The 21412-nt window shown below is 38.4% G+C and overlaps 1 protein-coding gene across 2 annotated transcripts in view; it reads right to left on the bottom strand.

Annotated features, from left to right (window-relative positions):
* nAChRalpha1 (nicotinic acetylcholine receptor alpha1) overlaps nucleotides 1-21412 on the bottom strand; it is a 324378-nt gene that overhangs the window by 80355 nt on the left and 222611 nt on the right. For both annotated transcript variants that reach the window (XM_034977650.2, XM_069504399.1), the window contains one exon: nucleotides 16616-16819. In XM_034977650.2, coding sequence (XP_034833541.1) covers nucleotides 16616-16801 — 186 coding nt within the window. In that variant the 5' untranslated portion in view covers nucleotides 16802-16819. The remainder of the gene's footprint in view (nucleotides 1-16615; nucleotides 16820-21412) is intronic.

The raw sequence follows: 21412 nt of genomic DNA, 5'->3' as shown, positions 1-21412 counted from the left end.
GAAATTCGGTCGGGAGAACAGAATTACGTGCATAGTATGGAAATATGTTGAGAAAATATATTATGCTGATCTTATTTACGAATGAAAGCGCCTTTAAACTTGGCGTAATAACCAAACTTTAAATTTAAATTGGTTCAGGGATTTACATGCTCAAGAAGTCAGACCATACAAGTAGAAACGGCAAAGTTTTTTAATCAACCATTTGAACCTCATAACACGCTGATCTGTACTATACCTAGTTACCTGGTGGACTAAGAGCCAGCGAGTGTCAGACCTACGTTATTTTGTAAAAGCTGAAAGGGAGGAACGATCGATCAATGACTATGAAGTTTGTATCACAGTGGCTTTGTGAGATAACAGTTACCCAATAAAGGTGTAATTAATCTGACGTCATAGCATAAAAGACTTTTTTTTATTTTCTTCAGAATATTATTACAAATCATGTCCGCGTGGACTATACAAATTTCAAACCCCGATTTCACCCCCTTAAGGGTTGAATTTTCAAAAACCCTTTCTTAGCGGATGCCTACGACATAATAGCTATCTGCATGCCAAATTTCAGCCCGATCCGTCCTGTACTTTGAGCTGCGCGTTCAGCGTTGATAGATCAATAAGTCAGTCAGTCAGTAGTAGTAAGTTATGTACTTAGTATTAAGAGCGCCACCTCGCCAACAAACTGGCCCACCAGTTTGGCGAGATAGATATGTAGGAAACTTTGTAAAATTATTATGAATAAATAAATTAAAAAAAAAAAAAAAAGTCACCTTTCCTTATATATATTTAGACGAAGGTCTGGCACGCGTTGGATCTCTCTCTATAGTGGTACATCAATTAAGACTGAGAAGTTTCGAGACTTCACCAAGGCAAACTTGGCTTTAACAAATTCCATCCGAACAATTCCCCAGCAGTAACTCCAAGATCGATTTACCTGTTAACATATTCGCAACTTCAGCTTGTACTGAGAACTTCAGCAGTCATACTAGATGATGACCACGACTTCGTCTGCGTAGATTTGGGTTCTTAAAAATGGGAGCTCTTTGATTTTTGCTGGATAAAAGTAGCCTAGGTACCTACTTATGTCCGCATTCGAGATGTAAGCTATCTTTAGTCAAAATCGGTTGAGCGGATGTGACGTGAAATGGTAACAGATAGACAGATATCTATCAGATCAGGCTATCACAGCTTTTTACCCAACTGCGCGATAACAAAGACAGGGTAATGTTTTTCACGGCTATTTGGGGCTGTCTGGGTGTCTATCGATTCATCGAGACCGTACAATGTTTATAAGACCATGTTTTGGTCATAACCTAGGTTTTGTTTTTATAAAACCAAAATGGCTGGTGGAGACGAAAAAGAAAAATTGCGTACCATATTGAGTGGCATATGACAACAAAGGTCTTTAAGAATCGAGATGATGTATCTAACTGCACTCAGAGTCGCTTAATCGTTACTTAAATATAGTTAAAACGAGGCAGAGCTATATCTCTCACATGAATCTGTCTCGTGATTAGCGACTCTGAGTGCGGCTGTTAGACTATTTTATAGCCATGAGCTCCGTCTAAGAGTTACACAACTGGAAAGTTTGTAGGTAGTATCTCTACATATTTTTTGTTTATTTAATAAGCACTCAGACCTAAGACCCGCCCACTAGGTGGACAGACGACATCAAAGGAGTCAGACCATGGCCTATGGAATCAGTTGATGTTGATCATGAGTTTTTGGAAACTTAAATAACTTGTTTACTATATTTTATTTATGTAGCAGAGACAACTCATAGACAAGTGACCAATTGTCAATGTCGTACGTAGGTGTCACCTGTCATGTGTCAACGTCAATTGATAGTCTTGCACTTGTAAGAGTTGGCCAGAGCCGTGCACACTAAGCTCATTGTATTAATATTAATTACTAAGATAATCCAAGTGTAAATATTAAAATAAAGCCAGATAAATTAAAGAAACATTATTTTATTTAACACAACGTTACAATTTGAAGAAGATAACTTCAAGTTTACGTTTGAATTTGGCTTGTTAGTTTCGAAAATCCTCTGTAAAACGCTTTACGCTATTATGTTTAAATGCAGCCGGAATTGGTAGCAGCTGCGTTCCTAAAACAGACTTGTAAGTAAAGTGTACACAGGGATTTGCGACAGCCACTTAAAAGGATGTGTAACTTAAATTTGCAGAACCATTTCTAAACAAGTACTGCAGCCAGTTAAGCTGTGATAGCCAAGTGGTTAGGACGTCTGCCTGCAAATCGGAGGTCGGGGGTTTGATTAACTAACTAACTGACTAACTTTTCGGAGTTTTGTTATGTGCGTTTTAAGTAAGTAATCAACTATCACTTGCTTTAAAATATCGTGAGGAAACCTGCATGCCTGAGAGTTCTTCATAATGTTAACTTCTGTATATACAAAATTCAAAGTCCTGACTGACTGACTGACTTAATATATTATCAACGTACAACCTAAACCGCTGGTCCTAGGGACATAAAAGGAAGGTGTGTTCTTTGTAAAGAGCAAGTATCCACTAAGAAAGGATTTTTCGAAATTCCACTTTAAAACAAACACCAATTAAGTGGGTTAAATGGGGGTTAGAAATTTATGCAGTCGCGAGCATAAGCTAGTAGATCAATATATTCATTACGTAGATCATTGACATAGTTATAACTTACAACATAGCAAAGTTCCATGCTGCAGACTTCGTCACCTTTAACATTTCATCTTTAATGCAGCTTCTCTGCAATACTAGCGAATTGTTTCATCTTAAATTCATTTTCACGATTAAATGCTTTCAGTGTGAGTTGTCCCAAGGTGCAAGAACGTAACAGTTTGCTTTATTCCGAGACGAAAGATAGAATAATTATTTAGGTTAAGGATTAGTAGGTAATATGAATAGCAGTGATAGCCTAGATTCGAGAGATCAGAGGTGCAATCCCGGACACGCATCTCTAACTTTAAAAAAAATCTTGAATAACCTTAATCCATGCAAACGAAGTCGCGGGCCTCACCTAGTCTAAATCTAAATATGTGATAGGAAAAGGTGACTGACTGACTGACCTATCAACACACAGCTCAAATTACTGGACAGATCAGACTGTTTGGCATGCAGGTACGTAGCTAATATGACGTAGACATCCGCTAAGAAAAGATTTTGAAAGTTCAACTTCTATGGGGGAAAAATAGGGGTTCGGAGTTTGAGTAATTCCAGTTTGAAATTTGTGTAGTCCACGCGGACGAAGTCGCGAGCATAAGCTAGTATTCAAATAAGAATCAAACTTCATTAGTATGGAGCGCACTCGGAAGACACTTCTCTTAAGATTCAGCATGGCATTACCTTACATGTTTAATGCAACGCTTGCAACGCTGCAAATTGTACCAGCTCTCACACCTTCGTTAAATGTCTCCGAGACGTCATTTCACCGGAACGAGATGCACGTAGTGGCCTCATCTCTTTTTAAACGTATTAGCATGGAAATTGGATGCCAGGTTGCTCATAAATGATAATAACGCCCGGGTGGGTGGCCTGTTTCCTTAGGGCCATAACCTACTAGGACAGTACGTCGCGCGCTGCAGACCGCGCGCGTTTTTTACATGACGTGACCGCAGATATCATAGAAAGCGGTAAAAAACAGCCAATAGAGGTCAAGAGATCACAGCACTATTGATTTATTATGTTCGCTGCATTGACTTATACATATATTATTACTTCGCATGGACAGGGTTATTGAACAAACAAAATTCCACCAACTCATTGGTGCTAATGCACCAATGCACCTCAGTGACGTCTGGATTTCAAACGGGTCGTTCATTAGTATCTAAGAGGTAGCGCTGATTTATTTGGTTCCTAAACCGTGAAAAACTTTGTTCGCTTGACCATACTATCTTGTCATTTATATCGATGGTTCGCTGTCGCAAAAAGCGAAACATAGATACTGGGTGCATCCTATATTTACACAACTACCCAAAGAAGAGTGTAAAATTTTCAAGGTCCATGTTTGTAACATGTGTGTGAATTTCTTTATTCCACCATAACTTCTAAACACCTTAACAGATTCAGATGTATGGGGTATTGTAAGAATCATTTGATCACCCTGAGTGACACTGTCACTAGCTATTTTTTTTAAATATAATATAACCAATATAGCGCCATTTTCAAATGTGATTCTTGTACTTTTGCTAGGAATAAAGAAACTCACAAACATAATGGAGCCTGAAGTCAATAGATACACGAGTAGTGTGTAATAAAACGCATGCGACAAGTCGCATCGACGCGCTGGGTTAGTGGGTTATGGCACTTAGGTTTTCCTTTGTGACAATCATGGTGTTTTTTTATTCAGTTAGCTGCCAGAAGTTTTTTTTTTATTTTATTTTTTATTCAGATACAAGTTAGCCCTTGACTGCAATCTCACCTGGTGGTAAGTGATGATGCAGTCTAAGATGATAGCGGGCTAACCTGGAAGGGGTATGACAGTTTTTATTAAACCCATACCCCTTTGGTTTCTACACGGCATCGTACCGGAACGCTAAATCGCTTGGCGGCACGGCTTTGCCGGTTTCTTTAATAATTATCTCAGTGGCGGACTAAAATCTAAAAGCTTGCAAACTTAAGTTTGGGTTACTTAAGAACAGCCTTCTTAATTCTGTAATATTCTAACGACTTTAATAAGTGGAACGAAATTAATTTAAGTTTGTACCTATATTTACGCAAAAGTTTTGCGTAGGTAAGTAGTATACAATTTATTTTTTACTTAAAATTACACTTGAATATTAATATTATCCCGAAGTAACGAATTAGGGTAATTTTGTTCCAAAACACTTTTTGCCTACTAATATTTACAGAAATTATATTTCGTTAAAGGTTTTTTTTATAAAGACAAGGAATTTATCAAAAATTATAGCCAGTGTTACTCGGGATGACATACCTAAGGATTCTAACGATATCGCTAACAGCCCCTTCCCATTCGTCGTCTGTCGGGCCTGGATTTTAATCGGATGTTCCAGTAGCAGAATGTTAAGCTATTCACACTTGTCTGAAACCAGATTTTGTGTCGAAATGTTTCACCACTGGAACATCCGATTAAAATCCGGGCCCAACAGCCGACAAGTGGGAACAGGCTGTTATAACCAAATATCTTTAGACATTTAGAAGTTATGAGTGTAGACTGATAAACCCCTGTCATAATGGGATACTAACTATATATACATTTTTAGGGTTCCGTACCTCAAAAGGAAAAACGGAACCCTTATAGGATCACTTTGTTGTCTGTCTGTCTGTCTGTCTGTCGGTCTGTCAAGAAACCTACAGGGTACTTCCTTTTGACCTAGAATCATGAAATTTGGCAGGTAGGTAGGTCTTATAGCAGACATTCGGGGAAAAATCTGAAAACCGTGAATTTGTGGTTATATCCCACAAAAAAATTAAATTGTGGTCATGAAATAATAATTAGTATTTTAAATTTTCGAAGTAAGATAACTATATCAAGTGGGGCATCATATGAAAGGTCTTCACCTTTGCATTCTCAAACAGATTTTTATTTATTTTTATGCATCATAGTTTTTGAATTATCGTGCAAAATGTCGAAAAAATACGACAGTATTACGGAACCCTCGTTGCGCGAGCCTGACTCGCACTTGGCCGGTTTTTTTATTCCATGACCAGCTTCTGGTCGCGACTTCGTCCGCGTGGAATACACAAATTTCAACCCCCTATTTTACCCCCTTACGGGTTGAATTTTCAAAAATTCTTTCTTAGCGGATGCCTACGTCATAATAGCTATCTGCATGCCAAATTTCAGCCCGCTTCGTCCAGTAGTTTCAGCTGTGCGTTGATAGATCAGTCAGTCAGTTTTACTTCTATATACATATATAGAAGATCTGTGAACAATAAAGTACAACCATTTTAAAATTCCTCTGGACATTTTTGTCTGAAAGAACTCTATTGGTGCATTATTGAGCAAACTGCAGTAGTTTATATTGCTTAGTTGCGACTTGCGACACGAAGACATCCACGGTACGGACTTGCGATTTTTCAAGACGCTTTTAAACCTCTTAAAAACATTTCAATGGAGCCACTATACAGACGAGCTTGGTATATAATAGGACTAGCTTAGGCCCGGACGAAGTCGCGAGCATAAGCTAGTCAATAATAAACGTTTGAGACCTTCAGAGGTCAAAAAGCAAAACCTACTGAAGTTCAAAACACATTAGCGTAAAACCTAGCAATACGACGCGTCTTCTCTAAAATATTCCAAAGGTAGTTAGTGTAGACACATCTGTGTGAACAAAAATTATACGTTCGCATTTATACGTTCCTACGTCAACGCACGCATGCGTGGGAATACAGAATTGTACATAATACCTAAGTTTAGTTTACTTTGTAAAGATCTGTTTTGTCTCTACTTTATTAAAAGACGATCTTTGACGATAAAGAATCGGCATTAATACAAGGTAGATATAATGTCTGGCGGGCGACTTACGGGTGTTTCTGATTGTGATGTTAATCACTTGTCGAACGGCCGGCTTAGCGTTACAAGCAAAAGTAATTAAAAGTTACTGAAATCATTAAATCTTTCTACTTTTGGATTCCCGTTTGTAGACAAAAGCTTACAAATTGGAATCGCTTGGATATGAAACGCACTTTCGGCATCAGTTTTTCCCCTCCACTTACGTTCAAGTCAAGACCGAATAGGCATTGTCTAGAAGCGCATTCCATCTGAGGCTGCATCATTATTTGGCACCAGGTGCAATGCAGCCAAGCGCTAGTCTATAAACTAAAAAAACTGGCCAAGTGCGTGGCGGGCCACGCGCAGTGTAGGGTTCCGTAGTCACAATCCTCGAAAAACAGATATAACTCCTTAACCTGTGAACCCTACTTAGCCATGATAGTTTTCCTGTGAATTTTTTCACGTTCTTATATACTACCATTTGGCTGATATTGGAGGGGACGACGACGACGACACTTGACTCTAATAAAAAAATTAGCTCTTTAAAACATCATATTTTACAAACGGATTTAGAAATCGAAAAATAATATTCCCACACCCACAGTATCATTAGTTTTTAAGTGAGTCTGTCTACTAACAAATTGAGCTCTAGTTGCTTCGAGTAAAAATACTTTTTATTTATTTCATTTAAAAATGAATCATGAAACATTTGAAAAAAGAGGCGTCACTACTCTTCAACTCTGCACCAATATGCCTTGAGCTATTCGTATAGTTGAAAATTTTTCATACTCCATTGAAAAATATTTTCCGTAAACACAGACCAGCTACACAACAGAGTTACTTTATTACATCCATTAAAAACTCTATTACAAAGTCAACGTCGTACACAGAAAAGCAATTTAGGTTCCTTTGGGAGGCTTTAGAGGAAGTGTGCTCTAGGTACGCTATAACGCCGCATTTTTGAGTTAACTACAGTGTCGGGTACACTGTGTATTGTATGAGTGTAATTGATACGTAATTGAAATTCTGTAACCGCAGTCGCAGATTTCTTTGCGCACTCGATTACTACGCTGTTACATCTGGCCCATACTATATGGGTGTGAGGCGTGGACCATTAAATAAGACCTCAGGAAACGTATAGATGCTTTCGAAATGTGGGCATATAGACGTATGCTGGCCATTAGCTGGACTTACAAAGTCACGAATGCGGAAGTTCTGCGATGCGTCGATCAAAAAAGCGAACTTATGCAAACATTCAAGATGAGAAAAGTTGCATATTTGGGCACGTGCTTAGGCATGAGAGATACGAACTCCTACAACTTATCATGATGGGAAAAGTTGCCGGAGGAAGAGGCGTCGGTCGCAGAAAAAGTCTGGCTGCGCCACATCCGGGAGTGGACGGGAATCGCGAGTGCTGTAGAAATATTTCGCCTCGCGAAGAATAGAGTTCAATACGCTAAGCTGACTACCAATCTTCGTTAGTCGGAGAGGCACGCAAAGAAGAAGAAGGTAATTGAAATCAAGAGATTTATAATTGCGAATACGGGCAGGACATAATAATATTGTCTGTCGCAGAACCAATGGTCATCGGGAAAATGTGTTCTGGCGTAGATACCACGAAGGTTGTTCCAAGACTCGTGATTTCAAGAAGGTGTCAGAAAATGGATGGATGATGAAGGGGAGGAGCGCTCTAGGGAAAGCTTTTGGACTAAGGGCTATTGCGTACCAGACCTTCGTTATTTTATAAAAGCTAAAAGTTTCTCTACCTATTGTCCCAATACCGGGAGAAACGATCCGTGTCTTTGAAGTTTGGATCATGATGGCTTTGGAAGATAATAAAGGTAATAAAGGTGTAGAAAATCTTATGTCAAAGTATAAAGTCTATTTATTTAATATTTTCTTCGGAATAGTATTAGGAGTCACGACATGCATTGCCAGATTCAGATTCAGATTCAGATTCAGATTTATTTATTTGCTTTCATGTACATTTACATTTATTGATGGTGGGTGCTTAAAGCTAAAAGCTAAATACATGAGACCCTGTCAGGGTATTGCAAATACAATTTTAGGTACAATAAAATGGTAAATATTAAAGATACAATACGAATAGGATTAAAATTATTAAAATTATCATTACTAGATATTAAATATTATTCATTTGCATGCTTATATATTATTATATTATGAGAATGTTGACTAGAATTTATTATAAAGCAAGATTAGTACAAAATAAAAATAAGGTCAAAGTATAGTAGTATTAAATAATTGCTGTCATGGTCTGATTAAGTCTCTGTCAATGGAACACTTGCCACACTTAGTATCGTATGAACTCCCTGCCAGACACCCTTAAACTTTTAAACTTTAAGGGCGACTGGCAGCGGTTACCACAAATCTTATATTGAAGTGTCATCAATATAAGATTTGCTCACTCACGGGCGTCGAGTCGTAGCTTTACACCATTTCTATTCCTAAATTCAGCAGACCTAGGTACCTAGTCATGTAGTTCAATATACCAGAGTGCAACATAACTCTTCCAGCATAGCAATTTTCGTGTAGATAGTAGAGTAAAGCAATAAATAACCTTCGGTGCATGATGCTGAATAAGATATCGTAAAAGGATGTGCAGGCGTTCCTATTCACCATTGGATGTCGGGTACAAGAATTTCACTTTAAAATATTCCATTGGGATTAAGCTAATATTTTACGGGAGAAGATCTTGTTTTAAATAACGTACTCGGAATCTCTATAATGTTATTCAAAGTGTAGTATCGGGTTTCACGTAGGTACTTGATGGTGTTGTTACAGTGTACCTACCTATCTACTGAATATGCGCTATTATGTTGTATTGAACATCCCAAAAATTTGGGATTTGAGTGTGTTTGGGATTTTTGTAGTGCTGCGTGGTGGTGGTGCGTATTGCTTGCCTGGTGGCTGCTTCTTCCTGCATGTTTAGCAGTGGGAGGGCGGGCGTTGCATTTAGCATGCTGCATATTGCACCATATAGATTCGACCTGTTTTAGCGGATTATAGCATATTAAGCTTTTGGTTCACTGTATATCAGCTATTAGTCTAAATCAGTACCCTTATTATAAATGCGAAAGTGTTTGTTTGTTGGTTTGTCCTTTCTATCACGTCGCAACAGTGCAACGGATTGACATGTTTTTTTTGCATGAACATAGTTAAAGACTTGGAGAGTGACTTAGGTAGATACTTTTCACCTCGCAAAATCGAAGAACTCCCATGGGATTTTTCAAAACCTAAATCCACGCGGACGCAGTCGCGGGCATCAGCTAATAAAGTGGCTTCAAAAAATAAAAAAATATAGAAATCTTGCTTTTCTAAAGCCAACCTTATTTTACAACGTGTTTTACAAACTGATAGATATAAAGTTTCACTTTAAATTTATAATCCAATGGGGGCCAATCTGGGATTCTGTCGTGGACATTGCCAAAGAAGTAACTCCTCGAGATCGTTTTATATCCGGAGGCAGCCTGCCAAAACCAGGCGTCAGCGGAACGGAACTTTGGGAATTGGAGATAAAATAATTATTGTATTTATACATAAAGAAAATTGGTTAAGGGTCGGTTATTGTTTGTATTAGTTAAAACTAGATTACAACATGGGGTTATTCAAGGGGCGGACCAAAATTAAATAAATTCCTAAAAGGCCGGCAACGCATCGGCGGTTCCTCTGGTGCTGCAAATGTTCATAGGCGGCGGTAATCACTTAACATCAGGTGACCCGCCTGCTCATTTGCTCGTTATCTCTATTAAAAAAAACTAACTGCATTAATGCTGAGCTGGGGCCATTTTATCCTATGCCAAGTGGGTGCAAGAACTCATTTTTAGTGCCTAATTATTAAGTACTAGCTGATAGCTGATGCCCACGACTTCGTTGGCGTGGATTTAGGTTTTAATAATCCCGTGGGAACTCATTGATTTTTCGGGATAAAAAGTAGTCTATGTTCCTCTCCAGGTCTTTCACTATACCCATGCAAAAAATCACGTCAATCCGTTGCTCCGTTGCGACGTGATTGAAGGACAAACCAATAAACCAACAAACCAACAAACAAACACACTTTCGCATTTATAATAAGGGTAAGTACTGATTTTCATTACTAACTTCTACCTACTAACTATTCATTTTAAGTTTGTTTGTACTTTAGGCACAAGATGATTAAACTAGTTTTCTTTCTTTCTAACTCACCATTCTCGGATTCACTCAAAATTTTTGTAAGAACTTTCAAAAATTCCTCGGGAATAACTAAATGCAAAATCTTAACTTTTTTATGTAATACATAAGCATAAATAAGCATTCCATCTTAGAAAGAATCGTCACTTTCCACCAGGTGAGATTGCAGTCAAGGGATAACTTGTATTTAAATTTTAAAAAAACACAAATTCACTGTTGTCGAATTTTTCCCTTAATGTCTGCTATAAGATCTACCTACCTGTCAAATTTCATAGACACAATAGACGGACAGCAGACAATTACTAAGTGATCGTATAAGGGTTCCTTTTGAGTTACGGAACCCTAAAAATAAAAATAAAACTTTCTTGGACCCTGGTGTAAACGCAGGGTACTTTAATATTATATTTTCGCGCCCACACCCGCCTGAAACACTACTTAGTACATAATATCTACTTAAGAATTCCTTGTATAAAGTAAGTGTATCCAGTGTATAGATCCCCATTAAAATTCTAAGTGTAAACTTGATCATAACTTTCCAAAGCGAACTTTTGTCTCCCACTCTATAAAGTATAAAGGTATGATTCCGAACCACCACACAAACCACACAAAGCAGTAGTGCCACGAAAGCACTGTTGCCGCAGCACTGCTGTGTGCAGCGTGGTTCGGAATCATACTTTAAACCTACAAATGTTGGTTGTTAGAACTTCCCTAACTTGAGCTAAACTGTGGGCCAAGGCGTTCTTCACAATACATAGTTTAGACTCGTAAATAGGAGTTGCTCAGAGTTTAACATTAATGTAGATGACGGGTACATACCACGATTAATTATATGTTTTTATTTGACGGTATTTCAACCCGATTGCACGGGTCGTGGTCACCACGGGACTGCGGTGCTACGAGAATATATGTAACTAGCTTATGCTCGCGACTTCGTCCGCGTGGACTACAAAATTTCAAAACCCTATTTCACCCCCTTAGGAGTTGAATTTTCAAAAATCCTTTCTTAGCGGATGCCTACGTCATAATAGCTATCTGCATGCCAAATTTCAGCCCGATCCGTCCAGTAGTTTGAGCTGTGCGTTGATAAATCAGTCAGTCAGTCAGTCAGTCAGTCAGTCAGTCACCTTTCCCTTTTATATATATAGAAGAAGAAGATATATAATGAATGATTCAGATATTCTTTGTTGATGGTACTAAGTCAGAAACTTTTCCGCAAGTCCCAACAACAGTTGCACCAAATTTCAACGCAATCGGATGAACGATGTAACGGCAAAGTAACACATAATAAAATCTAAAACGAATTATACGTAGGTACAAAGTGTACAAATAATGTGACCCATTTTAACTTCAAATTACCTAATAATTTCAAGTATGAAAATTTATTTACACTACTAGCTCATGCCCGCGACTTCGTCCGCGTGGAATTAGGTTTTTTAAAATCCCGTGTGAACTCTTTGATTTTCCGGGATAAAAAGTAGCCTATGTCACTCTCCAGGTCTTTATCTATACCCATGCAAAAAATCATGTTAATCCGTTGCACCGTTGCAACGTGATTGAAGGGCCTACCAACAAACCACATCATCACTTTCCATCAGGTGTGATCGTGGTCAATCGTGCGCCTATAACGAATTAAAAAAAAAAAACAGCAAACAAACACACTTTCGCATTTATAATAGGGGTACTGATTTCCTTAAAAATAATACGGTTTACTACATTTTCAACCCACTTCTGGGTAGAAAATCCTTAGACCTAAATAAATAGCATTATTGTATTGAATTGAAGCCTATACAAACTTTTGTCTTCCACTCTCAATAAACTTACTAATGTTGGCTCACACAACTTTCGGAACTCGGACAAAACTGTGAAACAAGATGCTCTTAACAATTCATACTTTGTTCTCGTAAATAGGTCTATTTATAGTGCTCTTTACAATTTAATCCTTAGTGGGCGATACTAAAAAAAAAAGCTGTGGTAGCCTAGTGGTTAGGACGTCCGCCTTCCAATCGGAGGTCGGGGGTTCGATCCCGGGCACGCACCTCTAACTTTTCGGAGTTATGTGCGTTTTTAAGTAATTAAAATATCACTTGCTTTAACGGTGAAGGAAAACATCGTGAAAACCTGGAAACCTGCATGCCTGAGAGTTCTCCATAATGTTCTCAAAGGTGTGTGAAGTCTGCCAATCCGCACTTGGCCAGCGTGGTAGACTATGGCCAAAACCCTTCTCACTCTGAGAGGAGACCTGTGCTCTGTAGTGAGCCGGTGATGGGTTGATCGTGATGATGATGGACGATATTGGTTATGAAATCGTTGTCGTGGGGTCAAAACGACCAGTGTCATAGTGTCATTTTTTTAAATACATAAATTTCGTGATTATACCGAAAAAATGCCAATGCCTATTTGCCATGAGATGCTGGTCTTACTATAATCCTTTGAGCCACTTGAATATCAATAGAGTCATAAGAAACACTTAAAATAACAGCACTAAAGGCTATAAAAGCACTCCAAACATCTCTCTTAAGTTCAAAGGGATTCGATGTACTTTTTTCCAAGTCAACTAAGCTATCTCTGATTGGCCGCACTTCAAACGTTTGCCTGATCAAGTCAATACAACTTCGCCTTGGGCAGCGAAATGTTTATTTAAAGCAGCCTGTTTTATTTTATTTAAAAACCTCGTTAGAAAATAACAAATAAGATTTTTTATGAACAAACTAATTAACTTTACGTAAAATATTGACGTAGAACTCGCTGATTTTTCTATCTAAATTAAACAGTAATATATTGTACCATGCAGATGGTTTTGTAATGCTGGGGCAGGTTTTGTTGTTTTTGAGAGTTCGATTTTTAAAATGAGAAAAGGTTTAAAAAGTTGGCCATAGATCAAAAGAGACACAACATGTCCAAAATTATTATGTTAAAAATTAGACTCGGTACTAACTGAAAAGATATTATTCTTATTTATTTATTCGTTTTAGTTAATGTCAGCAATAAAATAAAACAATCAATATAATAACTCTTCAAGAGTAGCTAGTTAAATGTCTCCTCTCTTACAGCTTAAAAGGAGCAAAACTATGAATCGAACAACCACAAGCAAAAGTTAGTATTAACTTATAAGTAAGTATCGATAAAAACAACAATTCTATTTTCATCTAGATTGCTTAGGGATTGTTAGGGGTTTAATTTTGAAAAATACTTTCTTAGCGGATGTCTACGTCCTAATAGCTGTTTGCATGCCAAATTGCAGCCCGATCCGTCCAGTAGTTACAGCTGTGCGTTGATAGATTAGTCAGTCAGTCAGCTTTTCCTTTTATTTATGTATATATACTAGCTGATGCCTGCGAATTCGTCCGTGTGGATTTAGGTTTTTAAAAAATCTCGTGGGAACTCTTTAATTTTTCGGGATAAAATCTCCTAGTTTTTTAGTATACATGCAAAAATCACGTCGATCCATTGCTCCGTTGCGACGTGATTGATGGACAAACCAAAAAACCAACAAACAAACACACTTTCGCATTTATAATAGGGGTAGTGATTAACTATGATTCCCCCATCAAAGAAGAAGTTATGAATCTTAAACTTTATAATATCCTGTTTTGTAACATAAGTCGATAAATATTAAACAACAGATCTACAGTACACTAAATATAGCAATTTATATTAATAAGTTTCCTATTGGTTTCTCCTGTACATAAACTACTCGCAGAATTCCAAGCCAAGAACGGATCTAAAGTTTTGAATTACACTTTAGCGGTTTAAGCTGACAAACCCCCAACGTCTGCCATTAAAACTCGCACGATACAAATGGAGAGATGCCTTAAGTTTAGAGTTTTTGATTTGTCTCTTAAGTACCAGAGTAAGACTCTGAGAGAATTATATATGCTGGTACTACTTACCCACTTATACTACTGGCGCTACTTATCATCATCATCATCATCATCATCATCATCATCATCAACCGATAGACGTCCACTGCTGCTCGTAGGGTCTTTCACACGTTACGGGCTTGCGCCGTCTGATCCAGCGGCTCCCTGCGACTCGTCTGATGTCGTCCGTCCACCTAGTGGGGGGGTTTTCCAACACTGCGTCTTCGGGTGTGAGGTCGCCATTCCAGCACCTAGAGACCCCAGCGTCTATCGGTTGTACGAACTATGTGCCCTGCCTATTGCCATTTCAACTTTGCAACCCGTTGAAAGTCTTCGAACAGTGCGTGTTGCCAGTGATGACATATAGATCCGAGACATGGTCACTAACATGGTCATTTCTGGTTTGATCACGTAGAGAAACTCCAAGCATAGCTCGCTTCATCGCTCGCTGAGTGACTCTGAGGCACTACTTATATTACTACCCATATCACTACCCATATTATAAGTGTGTTTATTTGTTGGTTTATTGGTTTGTTGGCTTGTCCTTCAATCTCACCACAACGGAGCAACGGATTTCCCAGATTTTTAACATGGATATAGTTGAAGGCCTGTAGAGTGACATAAGCTACTTTTTATGCCAGAAAATCAAAGATTTTCAATCAATCAAGGTTTTTTGTATGATGAATCTAACATTACCTCGCAAAATCATGTTTGTCCAATGTCTAACATTGGATCAATACAGATAAAATATTAAAAAACTAAGAAACCTGTCTTTTGTTTCTCATTATAAAATAAAATAACCCTTTATAATAACAAAAACCTTTTGTTAGCTGATACTGTTGAGTAAGTTAAATTATAATAATTTAAGGCCTTTACTCTCAAAAAATTTCACATTAAAATTACCGGCATAAAAAATAGCAGATAGCAGAAGTAGATGCAAGCTATTTTTGTATCAAATTTCGTCAAAATCGGTAAACGGATGGGCCGTGAAAGGTTAGCATACAGACCAACAGACAGACACACTTTCGCATTTATAATAGGTATTAGTCATCAATCATCATCATCAACCGACAGACGTCCCACTGCTGGAAATATTATGTAGGTCTCTTGTAGGGACTTTCACACGCAACGGTCTTGTGCCGCCTGAATCCAGCGGCTCCCTGCGACTGATGTCGTCAGTCCACCTAGTGGGGGGCTATCCAACACTGAGTCTTCCGGAGCAGGGTCGCCATTCCAGGGACCTTGGGACCCCAACGTCTATCGGCTTTACGAACTATGTGCCCTGCCCATTGCCACTTCAGCTTTGCAACCCGTTGAGCTATGTGGGTTACTCTTGTTCTCCTACGGATCTCCTCAATATTAGTATGGATATGGATTTAAAGATTATTGATGGGTTATTGTATGAAATATATTCAAAGATCCCTTTGTCCAAAACAAAGTGTAAGCAAATTCTAAATAACCATTGATAATAATAATATTGAGATAATTTATTCCCTTGAAGTTTTAATGTAATGGAAATACACAGGAAGCGGGCCCCGTTTTAACTAAGGGATAGAAGTTGTAGTTTGGGTTAATCCGGGGTTCCCGAACCGAAACTATTTATGCGAAGTGGCCAACGTGGAATGATTTCGTATTAATTTTATTCACACTATTAGATTAACGAGCCGGTCGTTAAATGTAATCTGAAAGGGAAAGGTGTATTGAAAGTTCTGGACGCTTAGTATAAGATTTTACGTTTCATGAAACGTTGCTAGAATTCGAGAGTCGAAACACAATACCGTCAAAGTAAAATGGACCTAAATCGCCTTGAACTGAAGTCGAAAATTTCACAAACAGATTTTAATTTCACAACGTTTCCGCTTGGGCCGCTGGCTGTAGATGTGTAGACAAACTTGAGCTTTAAAACAAGGTATTTAAGATCCAGTTTACTATAATGCAGAAGTGTTTTGACACTCAAATACTATCAACGTTGGTAAACGATAAAATCTCGTAATAAGCGTACTGGTCTCGTATGCGTCATAACGATACGCTTGCGATACGACTACGTTTACGACCCGTGTGCGAAGGGGCTTAATTTGTTTCAGAATTTAAAAAAAAAAGAAAAGCTAGGAGTAGGTACTTACAACGTCGATGAGTTGACTGAGCCGTAGTCCCATCTTGACGGTTAGCCGGTCTGAGTTGTTGCCTACGGGCCGGATCAGTCTGTTGTAGTTTGAGAGGAGGTCGTCGTATAGCCGCTTCGCTTCAGGGTTTGCGACGCTCAAGCGGCCCCACACGCACAGGACTCCGACCACAAACGCCAACACCATCTTAGGCTAACACCTCCCCTGTGGACAAGAGAAACAGACTGAGCATTTCTGGATGGCAAAAATAACTAAGTAAGTATTAATATACTTTATATTTCCATCTTCACGTATGCAGCTGAAACGTGGACACTGACAAACAGTCTCACCACAAAGTCAAAGTCGCTCAGCGAGCTATGGAGAGGGCTATGTTAGTTCCGATCTTATGGATAAGAATCCCTGAAGGATAAGATCGGAAATTCAAATTCAAATATATTTTACGGTCGACCACTTTTAAATAATAATAGAAATTGGGACCATCCCAGTAAGTGATTAGTAGGTATTACAGATTACTATAGATAGCTAGTGGTTAGGACGTCCGCCTTTAAATCGGAGGTCGGGGGTTCGATTCCGGGCACGCACCTCTAAGTTTTCGCAGTTATGTGCGTTTTAATTAATTAAATGTCACTTGCTTTAACGATGAAGAAAAACATTGTGAGGAAATAATGTTCTCAAAGGTGTGCGAAGTCTACCAATCCGCACATGGCCAGCGTGGTATACTATGACCAAAACCTTCACATACTGAGAGGAGACCCGTGCTCTGTAGTGAGCCGGCTATGGGTTCATCATGATGAAGTCTCGAGCACCATCTAATCCATACTAATATTATAAATGCGAAAGTGGGTCTGTCTGTCTGTCTGCTAGCTTTTCACGGCCTATCCGTTCAACCGATATTAATGAAATTTGCTACAGAGATAGCTTGCATCCCGGGGAAGGACATAGGCTACTTTTTATCCCGGAAAATCAACGAGTTCCCACGGCATCTTTAAAAACCTAAATCCACGCGGACTGAGTCGCGGGCATCATCTAGTTTCCAATAATTACAATCGTAAATCGTTGCTATTAGCTTACCTAATAGGTATTCTGCATTTTAACTTTAAATTATAGCCAATAACCAGTGGCGTGCAGGTCATAGAGGCATAAATGCACTGCTTATCCCAGTTGTAATGGCTGAATGCATATTTTTCATTATGACCTGCCAGTAAATAGGTTCCTACCTAACATGCTTCTGGCTTCAAACACTGTGCACGCCACTGCCAATAACGTAATTATGTTATCCAATAGAATTAATGCGACTGCCTCGATTGCAACATTCAATGTGTAATCGAACCCAAATTAGGCAATAGTTAATGCAATCATTGCAATCATGCAATTGCCAGGGTAGCTGAATATTTGGATTTTATTTAACATTGTATCTAACAGTGTTTTGGGGTTAACCAACAAGTATGAATTGGGTTTATAGTAAAACTAGCTTCTGCTCGCGGCTTCGCCCGCGTGGCCTACAGGAAACAAATGGCATTTTTTTTTCAGAAACATACATTTTAACATCAGGATACGCACCCTGAACAGCACCGAATAACATATAACCTTCCAACCCCCATTTCATCCCTTTGAAGGGGGATTTTCTCATAGTCGTTTCTTAGCTGACACCTAACCTCAAGAAAAACCCTACTTTAAAAATTTCAAGTTAATGATATCAGTAATTAAAATATTCCCATACAAACTTTCATCCCCTATTTTACCACCCTTATGGGCGAATTTTCCAAAAATCCTGAAACCCGTATTTCTTCATTTGTAACCGAAAACCCAAATACCAATTTTCATGCAAATAACTGGAAAAATGACGGACTTTCACACAAACTTCCATCCCCATTTGGGTTAAATGGGGGATGGAAGTTTGTATGAAAGTCCAGAAGAAAGGGGTGGAATTTCGAAAAATCCTTTCTTAGTGGATACCTACTCTTTACAAAGAATAGACCCTCCAAATTTCATGTCTTTAGGACCAGCGGTTTAGGCTGTGCGTTGATATATATATCAGTCAGTCAGTCAGGACTTTGAATTTTATATTTATAGATTACTTAGTAATAAAATACAGCAGTAAATTATTATACGAAGATCCGGCTCGTTCAAACACTTGTTTTCCCCATATTTTTATACGCTGCGGAGACGTGGACTTTGCGACTGGTCGAGAAGAAGAAGATTGATGCTCTGGAGATGTGGTGCTGGAGGCGAATGCTAGGAGTCTCATGGACGGAATTTCGTACCAACATCTCTATACTCCAAGAACTCGGCATTAAAAAACGACTTTCGTCGATAGTACAGAGTCGCATATTAAAATTCTTCGGACACGTCTCGCGGCGTGAGAGTGACTCCATCGAGCGTCTTGTCGTGCAGGGCAAGGTGGAGGGCACCAGAGGACGAGGAAGGTCACCCATGCGATGGACCGACCAAATTAAGTCTGCTGTGGGCGGTCCTTTGCACGAGTGTACCAGGCTGTCGGCCAGCAGGGAGAAATGGCGATTGCTCGTGAGGCGTATAACATCTGCCCTCAAAGACGATGCTTCGTGATGACCACGACCGCTCTGCCAAGAGTGATACGACAAAGAAGAAGAAGTAAATTATTATACTATGCAGAAGGGAAAGCTGTGATAGCCTTGTGGTCAGGACGGACGATAGATTTACATAAGCCATATGGCCCTACCCTACTCATACTGAGAGGAGACAAGTGCTCTGTAGTGAACCGGCTATGGGTTGATCATGACATCATCATGACTTATTAATAACTAGCTGATGCCCGCGACTTCGTTCGCGTGGAATTAGGTTTTTTAAAATCCCGTGGGAATTCTTTGATTTTCCGGGATAAAAAGTAGCCAATGTCACTCCCCAGGTCTTTATCACTACCCATGCAAAAAATCACGTCAATCCGTTGTACTGCTGCGACGTGATTGAAAGACAAACCAATATACCAACAAACCAATAAACCAACAAACCAATAAACAAACACACTTTCGCATTTATATTAAGGGTACTGATAGTACTAATTGACCATGACAGCAATTATTTAATACTACTATACTTTGACCTTATTTTTATTTTGTACTAATCTTGCTTTATAATAAATTCTAGTCAACATTCTCATAATATAATAATATATAAGCATGCAAATGAATAATATTTAATATCTAGTAATGATAATTTTAATAATTTTAATCCTATTCTTATTGTATCTTTAATATTTACCATTTTATTGTACCTAAAATTGTATTTGCAATACCCTGACAGGGTCTCATTCTTCATCTCAGGGTATTTAGCTTTTAGCTTTAAGCACCCACCATCAATAAATGTAAATGTACATGAAAGCAAATAAATAAATCTGAATCTGAATCTGAATCTAATTAGGTATACTCTATGCATGTGCACAAAGTAATATCTGACAGGTTACAGCCGTGTGGCCGTAATTGTTACATTAAATACAAAATTAGCTCGCTAAACCGTGAGGTATCTTCCCCACTCAGCTATTTACTACCAATAAATTATAACGAAATTAATTCAAGCCAAATTTCAGCGCCACTTGTTGTTTGTAATACGGTGACTTTGATATAGCTCTAAATCATTTCGATATTAAATTTTCTTATTCACCTTCTTCGTTCAAGCGGATCGAATTGCTTTCTGAATACCGGTACCGTAATATCTGATGTTATATTAGAAAAATCTTCAAATATATGGGTACATAATTATATTCGATTTGTGAAATTTAAGAGTTTTCGGATGGATCATCTTCTTTAACGATCACAACAATGTTCTTGTTTTTATTTTCAGGGTCCCGAACCCTTATAGGATCACTTTGTTGTCTGTCTGTTAGTATGACTGTCTGTCGAGAAACCTACAGGGTACTTCCCGTTGACCTAGAATCATGAAATTTGGCATTTAGGTGGGTCTTATAGCAGACATATGGGAAAAAAATCTGAAAACCGTTAATTTGTGGTTACATCGCACACAAAAAATTAAATTGTGGTCATGAACTATTAATTAGTGTTTTCAATTTTCAAAGTAAGATAACCATATTATATCAAGTGGGGTATCATAATATGAAAGGGCTTCACTTGTGCATTCTAAAACAGATTTTCGTTTATTTTAATGCGTCATAGTTTTTGAATTATCGTGCAAAATGTCGAAAAAATAAGACTGTAGTACGAAACCCTCGTTGCGCGAGCCTGACTCACACTTGACCGGTGTTTTGTCAGGCCATCGAAATGTTTCTACCAGGCTGGATATAAAATTTCGTGGTAAATGAAGTGATGATTGAATTTGACGACCTGCCTGCCGCAGTGGTAAATCTACTTGTTAGTGGGAGGTCCCGGGTTCGATTCCCGGCAGGGGTTTGGAATTTTATAATTTCTGAACTTCTGGTCTGGTCTGATGGGAGGCTTCGGTCAATAACATATAATATGGAAGTGATATCATATAAAGGAGGAAATAAGTACCTACCTACCAGTTTTTTCAAGTACGGAAATAATACGCCAATGTAGTTAATTAATCATTATATTTATACGGAATAAACCTCCAAATGTTGAAACTTCATCCGCTAGGTTATTCTCTAAGAGAAATCTGTATTAATTTGGATATGAAACAGGATACACAAGACCGAAATTCAACACCAATAAATCTATCGAATGCCAAAGATAAGTTACAATTTATAGAATGCCTTAAAGGCGATCCAAATAGATTAGTTTCTTGATTTATTCGCAAGATCAAAGATGGTTCAGTACTCAAATAATTGCAGCATCTAGATTAATA

This window comes from Maniola hyperantus, chromosome 17 (genome assembly GCF_902806685.2).
Source record: "Maniola hyperantus chromosome 17, iAphHyp1.2, whole genome shotgun sequence".
NCBI lineage: Eukaryota > Metazoa > Arthropoda > Insecta > Lepidoptera > Nymphalidae > Maniola > Maniola hyperantus.
This window is presented reverse-complemented; position numbering and strand designations above follow the sequence as displayed.